The sequence below is a fragment of the Palaemon carinicauda genome, chromosome 15, assembly GCF_036898095.1.
Source record: "Palaemon carinicauda isolate YSFRI2023 chromosome 15, ASM3689809v2, whole genome shotgun sequence".
NCBI lineage: Eukaryota > Metazoa > Arthropoda > Malacostraca > Decapoda > Palaemonidae > Palaemon > Palaemon carinicauda.
In genome coordinates, this window is record NC_090739.1 from 63,516,653 (window position 1) to 63,541,731 (window position 25,079).

The following is a 25,079-nucleotide window of genomic DNA, read 5'->3' on the forward strand; positions in this document are numbered from 1 at the left end:
TTTATGATTTACTAAGATCAATGGCTTTTCAAGACCCACTCTCCTTAGTACAGGTCAAGTTCAATGTTAATTTACTCCTTAAATGTTCATTTATTATTCTTATTCTTTATGCTATGTCCTTTTATGCACTGTACTGTTTTCTAATATGGTATGCTTTATGGAAAATTACAATAGAAACATTCTTGGGTGAGGGACCAATTAATGCTATTTCCATTCAATTTTGGGGTTTGAACACTGTTTTGGAACAAATCAAGTTCAATTCCTGAGGTACCACTGTACACACACACACACACACACACACACACACACACACACATATATATATATATATATATATATATATATATATATATATATAGAAAGAGGCATTCTGATAAAATTGGAATAATCAGCTTTCAAAAAGATTCTTTCTCCCTGACAAGATTCCACTCATGCAGGGAGAAGACTTGGAACTGTCTTTGCCCTTATCATAATAGCAAGCCCTTGAATGACAACCACTACTCTCTAATGTAGAGTGAAAGAGGGGTCCTTGTTACTAAATGAAAAAAAAAAATTGTGAACTTTTGTTCCTCCTTACAATTGGAGGAAGAGTTATTTTCCTTTGCCCTCTGCCTTAGAAACATGAGTGGTGTGTTGCTTTCTTCCATCTTGCTCTTCAGCTTCTTTTTACTTTTGCCTCATGCTGCCACTGCTATGGGGTTTTCCCTGTTATTCCTTATTGCTGAATGGCTTTCCTATGGCCAAAATTCGACAAATCCAATCCTCTACCTTAAATCCAAAGGAATGTCTTCTTTGACCTGTTATGTCGGCATAAATTTCCAGATTGATATCTAATTCTACAAGAGTCCTATTATCCAACTGTGCTTATTACTTAGTCTTTACACGGTATGAATGAAGGTAAGTAATGTTCGGTTGGTTTGTTCTTTGATGGGTAATCACCCATAATTATTAGGTAGTGATTTCTCACCATGCCACTGGCCTCTACCTTAGGTGGGTTACCTTCTAACGCCAGTTCAGAATCCCCAGATGAGGGCTAAGACTTGGGTGATCCTTTTTCTCTTTGGAATGACATAAAAAAAATGACAATGTTAAACATGGTTCCCTCAATGGGTTAGAAGTTGTTTTAGACAAAATTCTGTCCAGTGTATTATTTTTAAAACATATATATTGAATAAAAAAATTGAAACAAGTAAGGACTGCAGAGTTGAAAGGAAAAGTATTTCGATTCTTAATACAGTAGAAAATCTTTCATGCAAAAACAAAATCCATGGGGAAAATGGCGCAAATTGACAAACATTGTCACCAGTAACTATAGAAATGCAGAATCAACAGGAAGACAAAACTGATCATGTACCATCATGGAATCGAACAAAAACCAAATGCACACACACCATCAAGTAAAATTTGCGGTCACAAAAATAAAATGGTGGACCTTTCGACTAAGAACATAATCTTGTATCTTGTCAGGCTCTTACACAAAAGAGTGAAGACAACTAAAAAAAGAAAAAATCCCAATTAATGTTGTTGATCTTATGATGTTAAGTAAGAAAAAAAGTACAAGTCCCTTGAACATGAATGCATTTTTCAATTATATATTGAACTCTATTTTTTTTTTTTTTTTTTTTAGAAAATTCAAACTAAAGAACCCAAAAATTAAACACATTCAAAGTTTGGTGCAAAAAGTTGGACAAAAACACAAGTTATGGTAAACTAATTAAAGAAACATTACCTTTCTTAAATGTGTCAACTCTGACCACTCTCGGCAGAGATTCCACTCAATAAAATCAAAACAACTCTCTTTGTGTTTGTTTACTTTGTTTCCATGTCGGGAGTGTGCTTATTTAGTGCCATTTGTGCACCTTTTTCGGTGAACTGTAAGTATTACATAAGGGTATTTGCAGCGTTCGTTTGTCTATTAGCTCTAGGCTATTTACTTATACCCATCAACTTTACCTAGATTTACGTTTCATTTTGTTGTCGAATCTCGTGTAAGTTTTAGTTCAGACTGCAATACCTACTAATACTAGGTTACAGTAGTTTAATTTGGCGCTGAGTGTTCTCACAGCCCCTGGCTATGTAGCCCAAATTCATAGATTCGATCCAATATTTTTGTCTTTTGGCAAGTATCTATGATATCTATGTAAAACAGTAAAAATGGCATCACGAGAAAAAGTTTCCTAAGTATTGAATACATATGTGATTGAATTACTTGGTAAATTGTCCTAAATTAAAGCTGCGTTAAATGTAAGGTTGGAAATAACCTCTAGCTAAACAATTTCAAGAAATTTCCCTTATATATGTTGTGCATGCTTTTATTAAACACTGTGCACTGCATGTTAACGAGAATAAACCCCCCCCCCCCCCCCTTCCCCGCCTTTTGAAACCGTGGGCTGAATAGTGAATGTCACTAGGGAAAGTTAGTTGTATTTGCAGGGAATGTAGTGGTTTTAAACCCATGAGAATACCTCTCATATTTACCTATTAAAAGTAATTGAACTCATCTTTTACACACACAAAAAAATCATCTAATCTTGCTTTGGTTGATATTCCTTTTTCTGTAATTTTATTTTTCAATGGAAATCCTCACAGTCATATGACTTATCCTTTTCACTCTTTATATAATCAAAAACACTTGTTGATAGATCAACATTTGAAAGTTTTGACTTTTTATCTTCACTTTTGGACCCCTTTAAGCTTTTCATTCTACCAAATAGAATTTGAATTCTGGGAGACATTTTATGACAAAATTCATCCATTCAAAAAAAAAAAAAAAGAAATAGCGTTCTTTTATATTTGTCAGGGGTTTTGCCATACACAACACATATATGAGACTTTATTTCTGACTCCAAACACATTGCAAGGTGCGACGGCAGTGTAATAGTTTTCATTGGAATATGATTGATGAACTGGGACGGGCTGCCAACGCAAAAGCCCGTGTCCAGCAGTATTGGCTGGGCAATCTTTTAATACTACTACTTGATGAACTGCATTTGCTGCATGAAAATTCACCCGTATAATAGCCGCTAAGATATCTCCCGGTTTCCTTTTATCTACACCAGAACTCTAAAGGACCTCCCTGGTCCTAACGCTTGGCCACACGGCCTTAAATCCTAAGTTTATTAAACATTTCATTTTCATCGGGCCTCATTTTCGTAATCAGATGTTTACAAGCGTACTGTTTAAGAAGACATTCTTTTCATAACATGATCGCATGTTTGCTGTTGACGCACAATTCGAACAGATCGCAAACAATTCTAAGACAAAGAAAGTATGGCAAGGTTTGTATCATTCTTTATTCGTACAATGTTGATTATTTTCTCATCTGCTTGTTTCCAATTTGGAAAATTATGAAATATCTTAGAGGAGTTATCGGTATTTTGAATTGGCAAACTTTCTGCTAATTCTTCAGAACAGTAGGCTATCGATTTATTTCTTCACGTTGCTTTACATTTCCTATACGTGTAGTGTACAGTCCGTAAATTGTACACTATTATTACTTTGCATGGTACTACAGGACATTTTATTGCTGTGTCTGTAGACATTATTAAGTTGCATTCCATGGTTTTGCTAGAATTTTGTTATTTCCGTTACTCGGGGTGAACTCAAACTCAATCGATCAGTCTGTACTTTCCCTATACATTTTCTTTATAATTTTGAATCACAATTAATTACACATACCCAGTCTGTACTGATTTTTTTTTTACAATTACAATATTTGAATTAAAGTATTACGTTCTTACTTTCTCCATTTCTAATTTGGTTGCTTAGCTGTGCAAGTTCGAGGATTTTCAAACAGTAACATAGATATTCAATCATGATTTGCCATGAAGCCTACATACCAAACGGCTCACATATTATTAGAAAACTTAACGTAAATAATCAAGTTGAACCAAGTTCATGTAAATATCTAATGATAAATATGAGTCACTAATGAAAAGACGATGTTTAAAAGTGAAAATTTTGTATTTGTCAGGGAGAGGGTGCGCGTATGTGTTTAATATTTGAATGCTAGCAAAAAAGGATTGATGTGTTTTTTAATCTTTCCTAGTCTTATTTGTCGATCCATCATTTATTATAAGCTTTACATATTTACATCCTGCAAATGATTAATATTTTTATCTATATTTAGTATTACTTTTCCCCTCGTATATATGATCATTCCATAATATTCTCATACATGAATATCGTTTAGGCAAGCATATGTTTCCTTGTTCGTATCATTAGATTTTGTACGTATAATAGCAATAAAATGAGGGGACCTCTTCCAAAAAATATGTCCCCGTTTTGGTTGAATTTTCAGGTTCAGGCCAAACACATAATTAGACATGCGTGTGTCGTATTCGTGACCCAGGAACATATCTTAACGTTTAGCATGCGACCACCACTCTTTTATCGACTATCACTCCTTAAAGGCTCAGACTAAAATTTTACTTCCAATGTTTCTTAGATATCCGTATCCCTGTGAAACTGTCGGGTAACGTATGGCGACAAATACAAGATGGTCACAGACTCATTGTCATTACATTTAATGTAGAATATATATTTAATGTAATATTGTTTTTTTTTTCTAGAAATTATACTGATGATTTCCTCCTCCTCCTCCTCCTCCTCCTCCTCCTCCTCCTCCTCCTCCTCCTCCCCCCCCCTCTTCTTCTTCTTCTTCTTCTGTTGATTTCCCGCTCGCGCGCGTTTACTGTATACGTGCGTGACAGATTGTTGGCACGGAAGAGTTGCCCATTTGGTGTTCTTAGACTGAAGAAAAATGTATTGATTATATTCGGTCAGATATGAATTGTAGTCCTGCATAAAGCTCTTGTGTATAGGCATTGTAGAAAAATCTAGCTTTGTAATGCATTTATTGTAGAGAATGGTCGTAAATCGGAATCGCCATTTATTTATTTTCATGCAAATAAAAAATTATGCCAGAATTCGTGTGCACATTAACCGTGCATTATACGATCTGATGTGTAAGGAGATTGTAATAAATCCTATATAGAACATAGTTGATGGTTAAACTCGTAATTAATACATCGACATTGACTGAAATTCCAAGGTTTCTTTGCACAATAGAACGAAAACTTTAGTGTATATAGGTCGTGGAAGGCTTCACCAAAGCAAAATAATTTTGTTTACCGCCACAAAACCCACATTACCATTGACATCCAACCATTGTCTTCGTATATGAGATGGAAACTTTCAATATTTAGTCCTTGTGCAAACATTCTTGTGGGCAAGGAATACGATTGATACTTGAACTAGTTCATGGAATGTTGCTTGGTTGGCGTGTTGTAGTAACGGCAAATGTTTCAAGGGACTTGGTGTTAGTATGGACTGGTATTGTAATTTTCCTTTTCAAGCTTACTGTAATGTTGCAGAATAAGATATGACAAAAATATTCTGGTTCAATGATGTGCACAGAATGTAGAGCTCGTGCAGTTTTATACCGTAATAATTGATTGTGTACAAATGAATACACACAATATAAACTATATACCTATATATATATATATATATATATATATATATATATATATATATATATATATATATATATATATATATGTATATATATATATATATATATATATATATATATGTGTGTGTGTGTGATGAAACTTTCTAAAGGAGTGTTAGTTTGTTTAAAGAGAAGGGTGACAGTGCAAGAATTTAAAGTGTAAAACGTTTTTCAATAGATCTAGGAAAGTATACGAGAGGAGTTATAGTGAGTATGCATGACAGACAAAACAACGACTGAAAGGAGAAGAGCAAAGCGGGCTTAGTCGCAGAGGATGTAGTGATTATGCGTTTGTTGTGGCACAGTTAAGATGGTTAAAGTCTTGCTACAGTAGTGGCAGAGCTACAATAGAAGTCTGTAGGGGATGTAGCATGATAAACAGACTTGTTTTAAGAAGGTAATTTTGAAGAACAGTTAATATTCTGCTGAAGATTGATTATATATTAACAAAAATTTTTTCATAGAAGCCTAGCAATAAACTTAAATTGTAGATTACGTGTAAGTAAATGGTCTGATATAAAAGTGGGTTTCTGACACAGACATGCCATGCTTCAACGGCTGTTTGGCATTTCTATGGTTGGAATTAAGTTCATTTAAATAACTATATTTAAAGGACTTTGGTTTGAATGATGTCCGAAGTAAAGGAAAAGATAAGTAAAATCTTGCTGAGATGACGCCATATAACTAAATGATAGAAAATGGAGGGATTGATGGGAAACTTAAATTCTTATAGGTTATTTTGTCACACTGCATTTATTAGCTTCAAGCATAGCGTACTATTCTTATTAAAGAAATTATATTAGATTTTGGGTTCACACCTGATAAGCAACTAGAAGATGAATATTTGAGTAGATATTTTAGTTTTTAAGTAAGCAATCCTATTATGGGAAACTATATAAAGATAGAGTAACACTGTTACAATTTAGAAACTTCAGCTATTTCCAGGCAGGGTCAGTTGACATATGAACGAGCAGAGGTGCTTTCGTGGCTTAAGAAATCTGAGGATGTATTGTCTCTCGTGGGCAATGATCATTGCTTCAAGGTTATGCACGGCCGCCTTGTCTGGTTTGCCCCCCCCCCCTCTCTCTCTCTCTCTCTCTCTCTCTCTCTCTCTCTCTCTCTCTCTCTCTCTCTCTCTCTCTCTCTGCATCGATTTCAGTGTTCAGCGTTATTGTATCCTTGCAACAGATGATGATGATGATAATAATAATATTAATAATAATTATAATTATTATTATTATTATTATTATTATTATTATTATTATTATTATTATTATTATTATAATTATTAGGCAAAAGACGGCAGTAACTTACAATGCTTTCTTCCGTCGTGTTCTACCATGAGACCTACGGTTGTCCTAATTCCGCAAGCCCGAACAAAAGTAAGGTTTGACGTGGGACTCACCCTTGCCTTGGGAAACAAGTTCATGCTCATATCACATTGTAGCCGTTCCTTGTTTGTGATTTATTTTGGCTCATTCGGGATTAAAATAATCGTAATCATATTGCACTTAAAGTATTCTTGGCAATGTTATCAACATTGGTACAATTTCTTTGTTAGTGAATAAGGCTTTTTATTTATTATTTTATTCTTATCAATATTTACTCATTTGATATAGCTTCAATTTTAATAATGCTAATGATAACAATAGCATTTGGCCTTTTAGATCCCTTTGCCACAAACACAAGGCAACTAAGGAAAGTGTCTGAAATGTAATTTTGGATATGGTTGCTAGAGCAAAGAAATTGAAAAGACGTTGATTTTCATACTGGACGAAGCATAGTTTTTGGTGCTTAAATTTGGTGATGCCTTTGGGAAAAATAATCACGGTATTGTTTTCTAATAAAATGAAACCGCGCTCTCAATTTACTACGGACGTAGGCTAATGTGATAGGTATATTATATCAATAATTTATTAATGTAGAACTTCCTGCCTCATATAACCTGCTTGGTTTCAAGATGCGGACTGGTGTGTCACAACTAGGAAAAAATATCGTATAACTCAGTTTTGTAAGCGCCTTTATTTTCTTTCCTCTCCGTTCACATTATGAGCATTTCAGAATTCGAAAATACTACTGTAAAGATATAGAGGCATACAATTAAAAAAAAATCGAACTGGAATCTACTTCCAAGAATTATTGGAATTTCCCGTGTCCAATAGAATTAAGAAAGAAGGAAGAACGGAGAGGTATTTTTATCATCTTAGACACGTAACAGCTCTTCAGGAAGTTTGTATCTCTGCTTCCAATCTCCTGTTCACCCCACACTCTGTGACGTGACATCTCGAAATATATACATATACTAAACTGGGGAAAGCTGTGGAATTGTTAATTATTATTAATATCAGATAGCGTTGGTGTTTATACATGCGTAACTCAAAGGATAAACTTCACTTTCTTTTTCATTTTGGCCGAAGCTAGGCCCACTTTTAGCGTACGCAAATGCATGTTGATAAAAAATCACATTTATAAAAATGTCTACATTTATAATCGTTTGGTATGCTAATGAATACACTGTTTTCCCAAAAAAGTAAATGTCAGGTAAACTGGATGAATAAAAAGAAAACGTGCTCCAAATACTAACGATTGGAAATCAATGATTTTGAGACGAGACAAGGGCCGTGTGACCTGAATTGTTACCTTTCCTAATCCCGCGGTTTTCATCAAAATCTCCAAAAAGAAAGAAAAAAAAAAGAGATCACATTCATATAGTGTATCAAGCAGTATTATTATGCAACAAATCATTATAATATGCTGCAATTTAAACACCTTTGCCGGATTGTTGATTAATATTCACTAGAAAGCTTAAATTAATTTATCAGAACCTTGCGGTATGAACTGGTCTTTTCATGTCAACGCCATATCGACCAGTCTGGGTCTCTGGGCGTTCCAACCAATCACCTGCCCCAACCCCGTGTCTCACTTTCATCCACCAACACTCGCTGCATTCGTCATGAGCTCTTTAGATATTCAAAGAACATAGGCGTATGTTAATGCACCATAAGACTGGTTATTGTCCGTTGGAACGTGAAACGCTGGGAATGTCCAATAAAGGATAATAGTCTCCGTTATAAGAATAATACAAAAAATAAACTGCTATTATCGATGCTGTATTTATTCAAAATTAAAAAAGGATACGCACATTGGTAAAACTAAAAAAATATATAAATACCACTGTGATCAATCAGTCGTTTAAAGTTGTGGAACAATTGCTGCAAATGACGTTGATCTATTGTTGTGTATGGATCAGCCTGGATTTTTAACCTTTGATATATAATCCCTATAAATAATGTCGTTTAGACAAAGCCATACAAACATTGTGTCCTGTTTTGTTATTCGTACTGGATTGAAATCTAACCTGAAGCAATGCACTATACGAGATTTGTTTCTCTATCTACGATTAAACTAAGAAAGGGTTATATCCATTGCACTCAAATGGATATTTTTTCCAGTTGAAATAAGTTGGCATAATTGGTAATGTGTGTAAGTATACGCATGGAATTTCAATTTACTGGTTTCATATGGAAATCAGTGAAGCTAAAAGCAAATTATTTATTGATATGATTTGTAATAAGAAAGAAAGAATAGAAAAATGTAATCCGGTATATTCTTTTAACTGTAAACCTGTTCTTGTGTATTAGCATTAAGTTAAAACTAAATTCAAAGTACAGTATGATTGTAAGTAGACCAAGGACGTTGGCTCTTCAACATCCAGATCTGTGCATTGACAATGTCTACTTTAGGTAGTAGGTTGGCCAGGGCACCAGCCACCCGTTGTGATACTACCGCTAGAGAGTTATTGGGTACTTTGACTGAGCAGGCAGTATTACATTGGATTCTTCTCTCTGATTACGGTTCATTTTCCCTTTGCCTACATATACACCGAATAGTCTGACTTATTCTTTGCAGATTCTCCTCTGTCCTCATACTCCTGACAACGCTTAGAAAACCAAACAATTCTTCTTCACTCAAGGGGTTAACTTTGGCACTGTAATTGTTCAGTGGCTACTTTCCTCTTGGTAAGGGTAGAAGAGACTCTTAAGCTATGGTAAGCAGCTCTTCTGGGAGAAGGACACTCCAAAATCAAACCATTGTTCTCTGGTCTTGGGTAGTGCCATAGCCTCTGTACCATGGTCTTCCACTATATTGGGTTAGATTTCTCTTGCTTGAGGGTACACTTGTGCATACTATATAATTTCCCTCCCTCTTGATTTGTTAAAGTTTTTATAGTTTATATAGAAAATATTTATTTTAATGTTGTTACTGTTCTTTGAATATTTTATTTTTCTTGGTTTCTTTTCCTCACTGGGCTATTTTCCCTGATTGTTTGGCCTTAATTTTACTGCTGCCTTGGGAGTGGGTGGGTCGTTTCTTAGCATTATTATTGAATTTTTAATTAATAGATCTCTAAGAGTTGTTGTTGTTGATGAGCACCCGAGTGAGTATAGGAATGTGATATCTGGTGTTCCTCAGGGTAGTGTTCTTGGCCTATTACTTTTCATACTATATACACATGACATGTGGTTTGGCCTAGAAAACAAGCTTGTTGCATATACAGATGATGCTACTCTCTTTGCATCAATTCCATCTCCTGAATGGAGGTCTGGGGTTGCTGAATCCCTTAATAGAGTTCTAACTAAAATTAATTCATGGTGCAAATTATAGGGTATAAAGTTGAATCCTAACAAACCTCAAGTATGATTGTAATTAGGTCAAGGACAGTGGCTCCTCAACATCCGGATCTCAGCATTGATAATGTTTCTTTAACTTTGTATGACTTTTAACATTTTAGGTGTGATTCACGACAGCAAATTTACTTTTGAGAAACATATTAGGTATGTGTCTTCTTCAATTGCACAAAAAATTGGCTTATAGAAAAAGTCTTTTAAGATTTTCGGTGAACAATCTATTCTGAATAAGTGTTTTAACTCTTTCATTCTACATTTTTTTGAGCATTGTTCTCCTGTCTGGTCTTCAGCTGCTGATTCTCATCGTAATTTGTTGGACAGAAACTCACGATCTTTTAAATTTCTTATTCCAGATCTAGATATTAATCTTTGGCACCGTCGTTCAATTAGTTCATTATGCATGTTGCATAAGATTTTTCATAATTCTGACCATCCTTTACATTTAGATCTTCCTGGACAGTTCCATCCTGTTCGTGATACTAGGTATGCAGTTAATTCTAATAGTCAGGCCTTCACCATCACGAGGCTAAACACTACAAAGTATTCTAGAAGGTTTATTCCAGCTGTGACCAAGTTGTAGAATGATCTTCCTAATCGGGTAGTTGAATCGTAGGACTTCAAAAGTTCAAACTTACAGCAAATGATTTTATGTTTAACAGGCTTACATGAGTCATTTTCTAGTTTATGTATGACATCTGTTTTGATTTTACTGTTTTTCGAATGATTTAATGTTAATATTTTTCTCATCGTTTATTTATTTCTTTATTTCCTTTCCTCACTGGGCTATTTTTCCCTGTTGGAGCCCTTGGGCTTATAGCATCTTGCTTTTTCAACTAGGATTGTAGCTTGGCTAGTAATAATAATAATAGAAATAATGGAGCCCCTGGGCTTATAGCATCCTGGTTTTCCACCTAGAGTTGTAGCTTAGCAAGAAATAATAATAATAATGATAATAATAATAATAATTAATAATAATAACTACATTATATACAACTCATAAAAAAATTGTAGGTGTAAATTTTTACTGCAAGTTTACCATTGAGAAACTCATTTGGTCAGTTTCTTCTTCAATTGCACCAAAAATGGCTTATTGAGAAAGTTTTTTAAGATTCTCAGTAATCAGCCTATCCTTAGGAAATATTTTAAGTCTTCCATTCTAATTCAGGTATAGTTCTTCTGTCTAGTCTCCAGCTGCTGATCTCCTCTTAATTTATTAGATAGAAAGTTGTGATCTATTAAATTCTTATTTCTTGGTCTGTGTATTAATCTCTGGCACCGTTGTTTAGTTCTTTATGCAATGTGCATAAAATTTTCCATAATTCAGATTTTCCCAGACTGTACCATTCTGTATATAAGACTAAGTATGCAGTTAATTTTCCATCATAAGACAATATTGCACAGTATTCTTGACATTTTATTCCAACTAATATCAGGTTGTTGAATTATCTTCCTAAGCTGCTGATCGAATCAGTGAAACTACAGAATTTCAAGCGTTTTGTAAATTTGTTTTATAGTCTATACAGTGAGATATATTTTAAATTTGATATTTTTATTAAAATCTTATGTTTTTATTTATTACTTATTAGGTAGTAGGTTGGTCAGGGCACCCGCCACCCATTGAGATACTACCGCTAGAGAGTTATGGGGTACTTTGATTGACTAGATCAGGGATGGGGAACCTGGGGCCTTAAGGCCGCATATGGCCTTCTGGACCATCAAGTGCTGCCGTCTACGACCTTTGATATTTGTACAGTATGTATAGTATATCTCTTCTATGACGCTGAATATTGTGTTTGAAATCATTAATCATTCTACTGTATGTGCATACATACAAATATGTACACAAAGGCAATAGGAAAGTTGTGTTCAGTGATGTACCTCCCAGAGAATGGAAGCAATTTTTCCTTGAATTCAATGAATCCTAACTTAATACAACTAGCAGTTTTTCCTTGTCAGCTGCAACAGCTGTTGTAGCTGACAGGGAAATAACTGAGTTGCAGTGAGTGGGTGATTTATTGTATAATGGACGAGGAAGTTCCTGTTTTTTCCATCTCCTCACTGTGATCTATGTTAGTTTTAGATGTGTCAACAGGTTCCAGATTTTTTTCATAAAAATATTTCATTTGTGCTTTCACTGATGAGTTTTGATTGTATGAAAAACAGCTTCCCTTAGGTAACCTTAACGCAAGGACAAGAGAAACAGACATTTTAACAACTTCAATAAACAATGTCACAAAGGAGGACTAAAGTCTACTTCCTTATTATAATAAGTTATGCACTGATGGTGTTCCAGCTATGATGGCTAAAAACTAGGGATTTATTGAACATCTTAGGAAAGCAAGTAATTGATTTTATTTTTCAATGAAAACAGCTAAGTGTGTTTAAACAGATACAATATTTTACTGGGATGTTGCATTTTTATGAGATGTGATTGTTTAAAAAGTACCTACTTGCCAATATTAAATATTTGAAAAGTTATATTGTTGATATTTATAAGCTATCTTTTCCAAAAGATTAATATTATTTTATTTATCAATTCAATACAAAGAACCTACTTGTTTAACTAAAGTAATTTTAAAATTACATGCTTTCTATATTATACATTTACTTACGGTAGTTTGAAAACTACCCAAACTTGAATGAAATATTCTAAAATTTAGTTTTCAATATAATTCATTTACTGATTACTTGTATAAAAAGTACTTAATCCAAATATTTGAAATTGTAATGCTTTAAAATTTTTATAAACCTGTCACTCTTTCTTTAGATTACTAATAAATTACTTGGAGGATAAAATAACCAACAAAATTCTATGCGGCCTTAATGAGCATTGAGGAATTGCAAGATGGCCTTCATCCAAAAAACGGTTCCCCACCCCTGGACTAGACAATACTTCATTCGACCATTCTCTCTGGTTACGGTTCATTTTCCCTTTGCCTACACACTCACACACCGAATAGTTTATCCTATTCTGTTCATATCCTCCTCTGTCCTCACACCTGACAACACTGAGATTACCAAACAATTCTTCTTCACCCAAGGGGTCACTGCACAGTCACTTTCCTCTTGGTAAGGGCAGAAGAGACTCTTTACCTATGGTAAGCTGTTCTTCTAGGAGAAGACACTCCAAAATCAAACCATTGTTCTCTAGTCTTGGGTAGTGCCATAGCCACTGTACCACGGTCTTCCACTGTCTTGGGTTACAGTTCTCTTGCTTGAGGATACACTCGAGCACACTATTCTATCTAATTTCTCTTCCTCTTGTTTTGTTAAACTTTTTTTTTATAGTTTTTAAAAGAGATATTTATTTTTAATCTTACTGTTCTTAAAAAATTTAATTTTCCTTGTTTCCTTTCCTCACTGGCCTATTTTCCATGTTGGAGCTCCTGGCCTTATAGCATCCTGCTTTTCAAGCTAGGGTTGTAGTTTGGCAAGTAATGATAATAATATAGTTTATTAGTTATTCCCTTATTTCCTTTCCTCACCGGGCTAGTGTTCCTGTGTAGCACTTGTGCTTGTAGCATCTTGCTCTTCCAACGAGGGCTGTAGCTTGGCCAGTGATAATGATAACAACATTATTAAACTTCATTCTTATAAAATATACTCTCGCACCTTGGCAATTAGTTGTCAAGTACTGGGTCCATCAAAGGTTGAAACCAAATATATTAAGACATTTTTGTGTCCTAAAATCACCAGCAGTTTCGGAAAGATCGAGGATAATGATTTATAGCGATTGGTTTTCCCACAGATTTACAGAGTTTCCCTGAATATTTGTTTAATGATTTGGAAAGGATTCCCAAATTAGCAAAGAATTTGGTTTTGATGTGTGAGGGCATATTACGTACAGTCTGGTGTTTGCGGTTATAGAGAGGAGTTAACACACACACACACATTATATATATATATATATATATATATATATATATATATATATATATATATATATATATATATATATATATATATATATATATATATATATATATATATATAAAGCGGCCGTATGTGAAAGGCAAAACCTGATCAATTTAATTTAGAATGAAGCTTCAGTATACATCGCCAATCCAACGTAACTTATGCATTTAATCATGCGAAATCATACACTTCTGTTTTTAATTCGTTACGCAAGAGTTCAATATCTGATCAGCAGTCACATAATGAATAGGTCAGTGAATAATTTCCTTAAAATTCACAGGACCGTATTTAATGTTTTTATGAGAGCACGATAACTTTTTTCTTCTAGCTGTTATCATGAATCAATTTTCTTTAACTCTTGGATTTTTTTACGTTCAAACAGATACGCTTATATAAACATTTGAATTTTTCTAAACTACATCAACGAATTCTGTTTTTTCATGCAGCCTAGTGAAAACTCCTGTTTTTGTTGAGAATCCCAAGAGAGGAATACAGGAATTCTCAATGATTGTGTGAGTTGTGATGTAACAGTAGGTCTGATATCACTATTGTTGTTACGTTGACGTAGTAAGCTTTTGGCTTCTACGGCTTCCCTAGTACAGGTAACCCTAAGTGAAACGCGGCTCGAGGTATGCGTAGCTGTCCATCCCCTACTGTATGACTTCGAGTCTCTCTCTCTCTCTCTCTCTCTCTCTCTCTCTCTCTCTCTCTCTCTCTCTCTCTCTCTCTCTCTCTCAGTGAAAGAGAAGCATTTCTGAGCATGCAAAAAACACCTTTTGATAAATAATATAGAATTACTTATAGAATTGGAAACTAGATAATAATAATAAAATCTACCATCATTTAAAAAAAATCGAAATATATATTCGAAACAGCTTTATCTGAGTAAAACCTTGACTCAAATACAATATCAAATATATTTCTTTATAGATTTCAGTTGTCAAATCGCGAGTGAAATTAGGATATATAAACTTTTTGGACCCCCGTTGCTTATACCCATACGAAGTTATAACACTGAATTAAGAGTAAACAGTCTCCCATATTGTAAAGGTTTTAAAGGCCACTCAGGAATGGCTGAGGCAAGGGACCGTGACATTGCCCTAGCAATCAGGACAATGCCCTAGAGACTGACCATACGAGTATATTATATACATGTAATTAGCGCCCAAGCCCCCTCTCCACCCAAGCTAGAGCCAAGGAGGGTCAGGCAATGGCTGCTGATGACTCAGCATAGACCTATAGGCTCCCCCAAACCCTCCCATCCTTAGCTCACAAGGATGGTGAGGTTACATCGACTAAAGGAACTAACGAGTTTGAGCGGAACTCGAACCCCAGTCTTGCGATCAGCATTCAGGGGCGTTACCACATAGGCCCTCTTGTATCTTCACTCCAAAACTCCCACCCAACATTCGTCATAATTTATTCATACACACTCAGATCATCTTACTTCCTTAATGTTTACCCTTGTCTGAACATATAAATAGGCTCATCTCATTCCTTTAGTACATCTGATTTATCTTAAAGGTAACTTGGCTGGACAAATGTGGAGCTCTTCATCTGTTTGTTTTCCAAGAATTATGGGTGGCACTTAGGGCTATAGCTTCATTATGGTTTAAGCCTAAACGATTTTCCATTTTCGTTTTTCAAGTTTTCTTCGGGTCTAATTACTTAGTTACCAGTATCATTGGCATCTAAGTTAACATGTTTTCTCTTTAATGATCCTGAATCGCCGGAAATATGAGCTGATTTTTAACGCCGGTTCAACGTAGTATTAACTGTATTCATATATAGAAAAAGATAAGAAATACAAAGTGTTGATGAAACTTACAACGAATCTTAGAGTTCTGATACAAGCAGCAAATGAACGAAATAAGAAGTAGCAGGCTAAATCATTTTATGAGCCTTCTCCGGATACCGTCTCCATTTCTTGTTATCGTATTTCTTATCGTACAACCATAAATTAATTGGAATTTTTTGATTTTTCATACCTCGTGGTTTTTACTCCAGACTTAATCTCGGTTGCGATTAAAATGCCGAGTTTCCATTTCTTATGCCACGTCTCGATATCGTTTAATGACCCTTATCTGCTACGGACAAATGAGCGCGATTACAATGATTACCTACTGTATGTGACCGTGGACCAAACAACATGCAGCTCATGTAGGTTCAACTCTTAGATTCTGATATCATAATATTTAAGGGGCCATATTATTATTATTAATGTAGGAAACCCCTTGTAAGTTTTATAATAAAAAATGAATAAATTTTGTTCCTTCGCGCTTGTTTCTTCCGGTGCAGTAGCATATGCCGTGACGTCACGAGTCACCCAAGTGCATATGAATTAGAAGCATAACCAGTACCCAATCTGGCTTTAACAAGCAACTGGAGGGAGACGTTATTCGCATATTCATTTTATTTCACAGCACTACTATTGTTCAAGTTTCAAGTTTCTAAGAGCTGTCAAGAGCGGTTCTAACCGGTTTGTGATAATAGGCCTATTGGTGGGTGCACCATAGGCCTACGGTAAGAAAATGGATTTTGGTAATTATCATTCCTGAGATACCAAAATGAAATACGTTTCTGGTGTGCCATCTTGATAACAGTCCCCATCGGAGTCACTCCGGTAAAATCCAGTTAGTGAGATACTGGGAAAACATCCATTATTTGTACTACCGTTAATACGTCCCGTAGTTCTTTACACACACACACACACATACACACACACACACACACACATATATATATATATATATATATATATATATATATATATATATATATATATATGTGTGTGTGTGTGTGTGTGTGTGTGTGTGAGAGAGAGAGAGAGAGAGAGAGAGAGAGAGAGAGAGAGAGAGAGAGAGAGAGAGAGAGAGAGAGAGAATATAATTCTGAAAGAAGTTGACCATTTATATCATTAATTGAACATTTCTGATGTTTTTCTGATTTGTTGGTTTTTCTTATGTTATTTTTATTTCTTTTGTACTTGCAGATGAACGCTTTATTAATAAAAGCTTGTTTAACAATTTAATTGGCCTTCATGGCTATTGATTATTATCATTACTGACCAAGCTACAACCCTAGTTTGAAAACCAGGATGCTCAAGCCAAAGGGCTCTAAAGGTAGTAGATTGGCGAGGACAACAGCCACCCATTGAAATACTACCACTAAAGAGTTATGGGGTACTTTAAATGGATCATTCTCTATGGTTATGGTTCATTTTCCCTTTGCCTACACATACACCGAATAGTCTAGCCTATTCTTTACAGATTCTCTTCTGTCCCCATACACCTGACAATACTGAGATTACCAAACAATTCTTCTTCACCCAAGGGGTTAACTACTGCACTGTAACTCTTCAGTGGCTACTTTCCTCCTGGCAAGGGTAAAAAAGACTCTTTAGGTATGGTAAGCAGTTCTTCTAGGAGGGCACTTCAAAATCAAATCATTGTTCTCTTAGTCTTGGGTAGTGCCATAGCCTCTATACCATTGTCTTCCACTGTCTTGGGTTAGAGTTCTCTTGCTTGAGGATACACTCGGACACACTATTCTATCTACTTTCTCTTCCTCTTGCTTTGTTAAAGGTTTTATAGCTTATATAAGAAATATTTATTTTAATGTTACTGTTCTTAAATTATTTTATTTTTCCTTGTTTTCTTGCCTCACTGGGCTATTTTCCCTTTTGGGACCCCTGGGCTTATGACATCCTGCTTTTCCAACTAGGGTTGTAGCTTAGCAAGTAATACTAATAGTAATAATAAAAAGGAAAAGCACCAAAGTGAAGAATGGAAATAGAGAAATAACCAATAAACTATATATGAGAAATAATATTGATATATAAAATCATTAACAACCTTGAATAGATCAATCATATATAAACTATGAAATGAGAATTATGTCAGTGTCTCCATCAGAAAAGCATTTGAAATAAGTTTGAACTTCTGAAGTTTCACCGATTCAACCGTCAGAATGAGAAGATCGATACACAATCTAGTAACAGTTAGAATAACACTTCTAGAATGCTGTGTAGCATTGAGCCTTATTTAGTATTATGTGCTTGATAGTACCGCCTGGGCAGATCTGAATGACAGGGATAGTCGGAATTAACTGAACGACGGTGCCAGATTAATATCTAGAAGAGGGATGAGGAATTTAATAGACCAAGTTTTAATACATTAAATTAAAATGATAGTCAGTAGCTGAAGACCATATAGAACAATAGTCAAAACATAATACTGTATAATGAAAAAATGAAAGCATTTCCTCTGGATGGATTGATCAGAGAATATATTAAAAGAATTTTTCAATATGTCAAATAAGAAACAGACTGGATGTGTTTCTCAAAAGTTAATTTATAATAAAAAATCATTCTTATAGCTAAAGTGACTTTGTTAATGCAAATATCTGAATGTTGAGGAGCCACTGCCCTTGATCTACTTACAATCGTACCTTGAATTTTTGTTAGGGCTCAATTTCATGCCTCATAATTTGCATCATGCGCTAATTTTAGTTATTGTAGAATCTATCAAGAGACTCAGAAACCATAGATCTGTATTAAGGAGCTAGAATTAATGTAAAGAGACTAGCATCATCTTTATATACAACAAGCTTGTTTTCTACGCCAAACCACATGTTATGCGTATATAGAATGCAAAGTAATGGATCGAGAACACTACCCTGAAGAACACCAGATATTACATCCCTTTAGTCTCTATGGTGCCCATCAACAACTCTGCAATCTATTACTTAAAAAAATCAATAAAAATGCTAAAATTTTCGTATTAATGTATGGGTATAATTGTGATGATAATAATTAGGAAAAGTGCACACACAAACATGAGTTATCCATATGTGAAAAAACGTTAAGAACAGAATAAGGAAAATTTCTGAAAATATCCTAAAAACAATCTTGACAAATCTGTACAGACTTGTCATAAGTTAGAAAAGCTATCACAAGTGCTCTTTCGAAACTTAAAATATTTTCAAAAAATTTCATTTATCACGTTTGTTGGTCGCTTCGTCTTTGCATATTTTTTTCTCTAAGTCTGGACAGTCAATGTAGGGCGGTAGTACCGCCAATGAACCTCATGCGGTGCACTCTAGGCATTACGCAAGGGTCTTTGCAGCATTCCGTCGACCCCACTTCTATTTTGCCTCCAATCCCGCTTCTTCTTTTTTGTTTTGTTTCTAAGCTCTTCTAATATTCACTTCATATTGCAACTTCTGGGTTATCCCCCCCCCCCCTCTGAATTGCACTTAGGCTCTAAATGACCTCATAGACTCCAACTCTGAGCTATAAGCCTATGGTACAAATTCATAAATCCATTCCTTCATGTAAATATACTTGTAAGACTTTACTGAATTGCATGCCTATGTGAAAGGACATTTACTTGTCTTACTAATAGGAATGCTGACGTATTATATCATATAAGCCGACAGGGAAAAAAAGGCTGAATATTCAGAGATAAGATTCATTCTGTATTGATGCCATAACACAAAAAGAAAGGGTTAAAATGTTTACGGGTAAAAAAAATGGTAATTGTAGTACGATGGAAAAAAATAAGACTACAAATACAAAAAAAATATATCTACACGCAAAAGAAAAGATTGACAAATTTATAAGTAAAATAAGAAATGATTGGGAAATTCAAAAAGCAAAAAGATTAAAAACTTTACAAATAAATAAGCAAAAAAAAAACTGTACATTCAAGATGAGAAAAGATTGAGAATTATGCGAGAGATATCAAGGCCAATGCAGTTTTATACATACTCAATGAGATTTGCCCCGAGCCTGATCAATGTCTTCCTCGCCGTAGCACAAACAGCAGTTGTTAGCGCTCTTGCCATTACCAAATTACTTTATAAAAGACGAAATACCTATTATTATTATTATTAGTAGTAGTAGTAGTAGTGGTGGTGGTGGTAGTAGTAGTAGTAGTAGTAGTAGTAGTAGTAGTAGTGTTATTGTTTGAAATGTTCAAATGACCTTACGGAACAAGTCTAGCCTACAAGATAATAAATATTCAATGAGAGTTTCTATAGATTTACATATTCATTGTTAAATGGGAACACAGAATAATCAGTAATTATATATATATATATATATATATATATATATATATATATATATATATATATGTGTGTGTGTGTGTGTGTGTGTGTGTGTGTGTGTGTGTATATATATATATATATATATATACGTGTGTGTACAGTATAAGTAACTTTGAATAACGACGTACGGAAGCGAAGCACAGAATTTCTTTAGGAAGCTGTTTTGGAGAAGATTATTGATCTGGAAGTTGGTGTGACTGCGCTTTTGCTCCTCTCGGGTTAATCCAACACTGCCGGTCTGCATCTCGACCTTATTAGGTTGTTACTCGTATATTTGTTTATATTTTGCTTTGCAAGAAAAACAACCAATGTTTATAATTAGGTTTCTATATTGTTTTGGTAGATAGTGATGTGGTTAGGCCTATTGAATTGTTTTAGGTAGTAATAAGGATATTTCCTATAGTGGATATTATAGACAATGTCGTCAAGTATCGTGGTAACAATGCAATTTCGATGTACGATACTTCTCAGAGGCGCTGCTGAAGTTATTTTGATAACTGCCTGGTAATTGTGGCTCTGTCATTTGGACCAAGGTTAAATTACCGAGATAATAATTATCTAAAATATATGACATGAAGGACACTAACCTCATATGGGGTATGAACTGATAAGCAAAACGTGGATAGAAATTGTATTAGAAATAGCAATAGTAATTCATCTGAATGGAGAAACTGCAAGTGAATGTTTATGCGGAGAAACCCCTCTCTCCATCACATGCTGCAGTGCTGTGGTTTTGAAGAACACGAATCTCTCTCTCTCTCTCTCTCTCTCTCTCTCTCTCTCTCTCTCTCTCTCTCTCTCTCTCTCTCTCTCTCCAGATTAATCTGATTCGTCGAATACATGGATATATGTTTTATATTTTGACAAACGTTATTATCAAATGTTTTCGTATTAAAACATTTCTATTTTTCTGGTAGTGATGTCACAGATAGGATATTTCTCTATGTAACACACACACACACACACACACAACACACACACACACACACACATATATATATATATATATATATATATATATATATATATATATATATGCAACCGTTTTTAGTCCACTGCAGGACAAAGGCTTCAGACATGTTCTTACTCATGTCTGGGGTTTGGGCAGTTTTCATCATCACTCTTGCCACCGCGGATTAGTGATGGTGAGATACTTTAGTCTGATCGCTCACAGCAAACCAACCTGGTATGGGTGTCCTAACTAGTACAGCCAGAAAGGGTATATATATATATATATATATATATGCGGTTCAGTGCTCATTCTTTGGTTCGTTAAAGTGTCCTGTTCCTGTCAGTTCTGGATCGCACTGGTACGACCACAATAATCATGCTTCCAGATTTCCGGTGATTGTTTATCCCATGGCTATGTTCCTGGAAAGATAACTTCCTTCTCTTCCCCTTCATCTTCTTCCAACATCACATTCTCCCTGTCTTCATCCTACTCTTCCCCCTCCTCCCCGTCCATTCCCCTATCCCTCCTCTGTCCTTCTTTCCCCTACGTCCTGGAATCTCACGATGACTCAAGCATACGCTATTTTTTTTTTTTTTTTTTTTCTTTTTTTTTTTTTACGGTTGGGTAGAGAGAATTCTCAGATCCACACCAGGCTTCTTGATTTGCCCTCCAACACCTTACCGCATTTACTGGCAGCATTTTAAGTGAAAACCCCGTGGTGGGTAAGGCTGGCTGAATTTAGCTTACAAACCCACTTACGTATATAGTTTGAGCAGTGTTGCATTTACATTTCATGAATAACAAATTTGGTTTCCTTCCCTTTTCTTATTCTGGTTCACATTATTATTATTATTATTATTATTATTATTATTATTATAATTATTATTCGATAAACTAAATATCAACTATGACAATATTGTTGAAGTCTTTCCGGGTAGTGATCGTTGGCAGCAGTAGAAGGTAGTCGTAGTAATAGTAGCACTATCAGTAGTTACTAATGATAGTATTTGTCACTGCAGTCTTTCTTTGCACTAGTGTCCTGTCGTGGCTTAAAACTATTGATCTCTGCGATGTCATGAAAGGTTTATAATCAGCCAATGGATCTACGGCTACTTCCACTTGAGATCTGCATGCGTTTTTAAACGCCGAAATATGTCTAGTCATCGCTTTCGTTTATATAACAGCTTTCATAATTCTTCTTTGCAAAAAAAAAAATAGTTATAGGTTGGCCAGAACACCATCCACCGTTAAGAGACTATTGCTAGAGAATTATGGGTCCTTTGGCTGGCCAGACAGCATTGCATTGGATCCTTCTCTCGGGTTACGGTTCATTTTCCCTTTGCCTACACATACACCGAATAGTCTGGCCAATTCTTTGCACATTCTCCTCTGTCCTCATACACCTGACACCACTGAGATTACCAAACAATTCTTCTTCACCTAAGGGATTAACTACAGAACTCTAATGTTCAGTGGCCACTTTCCTCGTGGCAGGGGTAGAAGAGACACTTTAGCTATGGTAAGCAGCTCTTCTAGGAGAAGGACACTCCAAAATCAAACCATTGTTCTCTATCTTGGTTGGTGCCATAGCTTCTGTACCATGGTCTTCCACTGTCTTGGGTTAGTTCTCTTGCTTGATGGTACACTCGGGAATACTATTCTATTTTATTTCTCTTCCTCTTGTTTTGTTAAATTTTTTTATAGTTCATGTAGGAAATATTTATTTTAACAGTATTACAGTTCTTAAAATATTTCAATTTTCCTTGTTTCCTTTCCTCACTTAGCTACTTTCCCTGTTGGAGTCCCTGGGCTTATAGCATCCTGCTTTTCCAACTAGGGTAGTAGTTTAGCAAGTAATAATGATAATTAAGAAATCTTTGCATGAACACTCATTAAGTGTCGTTAGCATTTTTCAATGTATGTATCTAGACGTATTTATGAGACAAGCTGATATATCATCTACTTCTATGACGCAAAGGGCCTCGGTTAGATTTCGCCAGTCGTCTATATCTTGAGCTTTTAATTCAATATTTCTCCATATTATTATTATTATTATTATTATTATTATTATTATTACTTGCTAAGCTACAATCCAAGTTGGAAAAGCAGGATGCTATAAGCCCAGAGGCTCCAACCCGGGAAATAGACCAATGAGGAAAGGAAACAATAAAAAATAGTTTTTTTAAAGAAGAGTAACAACATTGCAATAAATATCAACTAAATAAATTATAAAAACTTTAACAAAACAAGAGGAAGAGAAATTTAATATAATAGTGTGCCCGAGTGTACCCTCAGGCAAGAGAACTCTAACCCAAGAGAGTGGAAGACCATGGTACAGAGGCTATATCACTACCCAAGACTAGAGAACAATGGTTTGACTTTGGAGTGTCCTTCTAGCAGAGCTGCTGACCATAGCTAAAGTGTTGTTAGGTGCATGAGGACAGAGGCGAATAAGTAAAGAATAGGCCAGACTATTCGATGTGTGTATGTAGGCAAAGGGAAAATGAACCGTAACGAGAGAGAGAAGGATCCAATCTAGTACTATCTGGTCAGTCAAAAGACCCCTCAACTCTCTAGTGGAAGTATCTCAACGGGTGGCTGGTGCCGTCTCTTTAAATTGTTTATTTATGAATGATCTATTTTAATGTTGTCACTGCTCTTAAAATATTTTATTTTGATTGTTCATTACTTCTCTTATAGTTTATTTCCTTATGTACAAACTTTCCTCACTCGATTATTTTTCCATGCTGGAGCCCTTGGGCTAATAGCATTCTGCTTTTCCATCTAGGGTTGTAACTTAGCTAATAATAATAATAATAATAATAATAATAATAATAATAATTTCCTTTGGATATTATTGGCGTTATCGGTTGTAGCTGTAACATTTGACTCTATATCTGACTTCGTCTCTGAAACAATAAACTGCTTCCAATGGTTGAAGTTTCGTTCTTGGCCTCAGCAACTAGATATGACTTCTTTCTTTCTTTCTCTTCTCTTTTTTCGCGGTCCAGTCAGGAATGTATTCCATCACATTAAAAATAGAGCAGGGCTAATGTTGGAAATTATTTCTATACAAACTCTTCTTCCTTAATTTGGCAGTGTATGCCTATTCAATGTAGGCCTACTTGTATGTATTTAGTGCAGTTTTTATTTGTTTAATCCAACTCCTTTCTAATAAGATTAAGCAACAATGGCAGTGTTCACTATAACTAAATTTTACTGTGTTCTGTTCTCCTTTACATTATCAAACACATTTACTTCCTCCAGATGCTTTATTATAATTTCTAACTTACGGTATAGACAGTATTTCATAATAAAAACATGGACCTGTACATGATAGCAACTACGGCTTAACAATAGTGGAAACAAATAAAACTATTCGCTTCCTTGTGGCAAATTATTCAGTCAGGGTTTGTAGCAAATAGATTACAATCACGAAGAGTATCCGATGAAACATTTAACACGGATATCCTCTGAGAATTTTTACTTGTTCTCTCTTCCAACGACTTCCGTTTGGATTCTCTCTCTCTCTCTCTCTCTCTCTCTCTCTCTCTCTCTCTCTCTCTCTCTCTCTCTCTCTCTCTCTCTCTCTCTCTCTAACGGATATAGATATTAATGAAGCAGATATTGTCAAGGCTATAAACGAAATTAAAAATGGATCGGCAGCCGGACCAGATGGAGTTCCAGCGATTTTGTTAAAAAAAACTGCAAACACTATCGCGAAGCCGCTTGCAATACTGCTAAGACAGAGTGTAGATCAAGACTAGAGGCAAGCAATTATAGACCTGTTAGTCTAACATCACATATTATGAAAGTGTATGAGAGGGTAATAAAAAAGAAAATAATGAACCATTTGGTCAAAAATAATTTGTTTAATATGGGTCAACACGGTTTCGTG

General features: G+C 35.1%; 1 protein-coding gene across 1 annotated transcript in view; it reads left to right on the forward strand.

The window, feature by feature from the left end:
- Positions 1-1,807: 1,807 nt before the first annotated feature.
- Positions 1,808-25,079, forward strand: part of LOC137654643 (sodium/potassium-transporting ATPase subunit beta-like) — a 100,486-nt gene continuing 77,214 nt past the window's right edge. Inside the window, exon 1 of the mRNA XM_068388454.1 lies at positions 1,808-1,874. Within this exon, the coding sequence (XP_068244555.1) occupies positions 1,823-1,874 (52 nt within the window). The 5' untranslated portion in view covers positions 1,808-1,822. The remainder of the gene's footprint in view (positions 1,875-25,079) is intronic.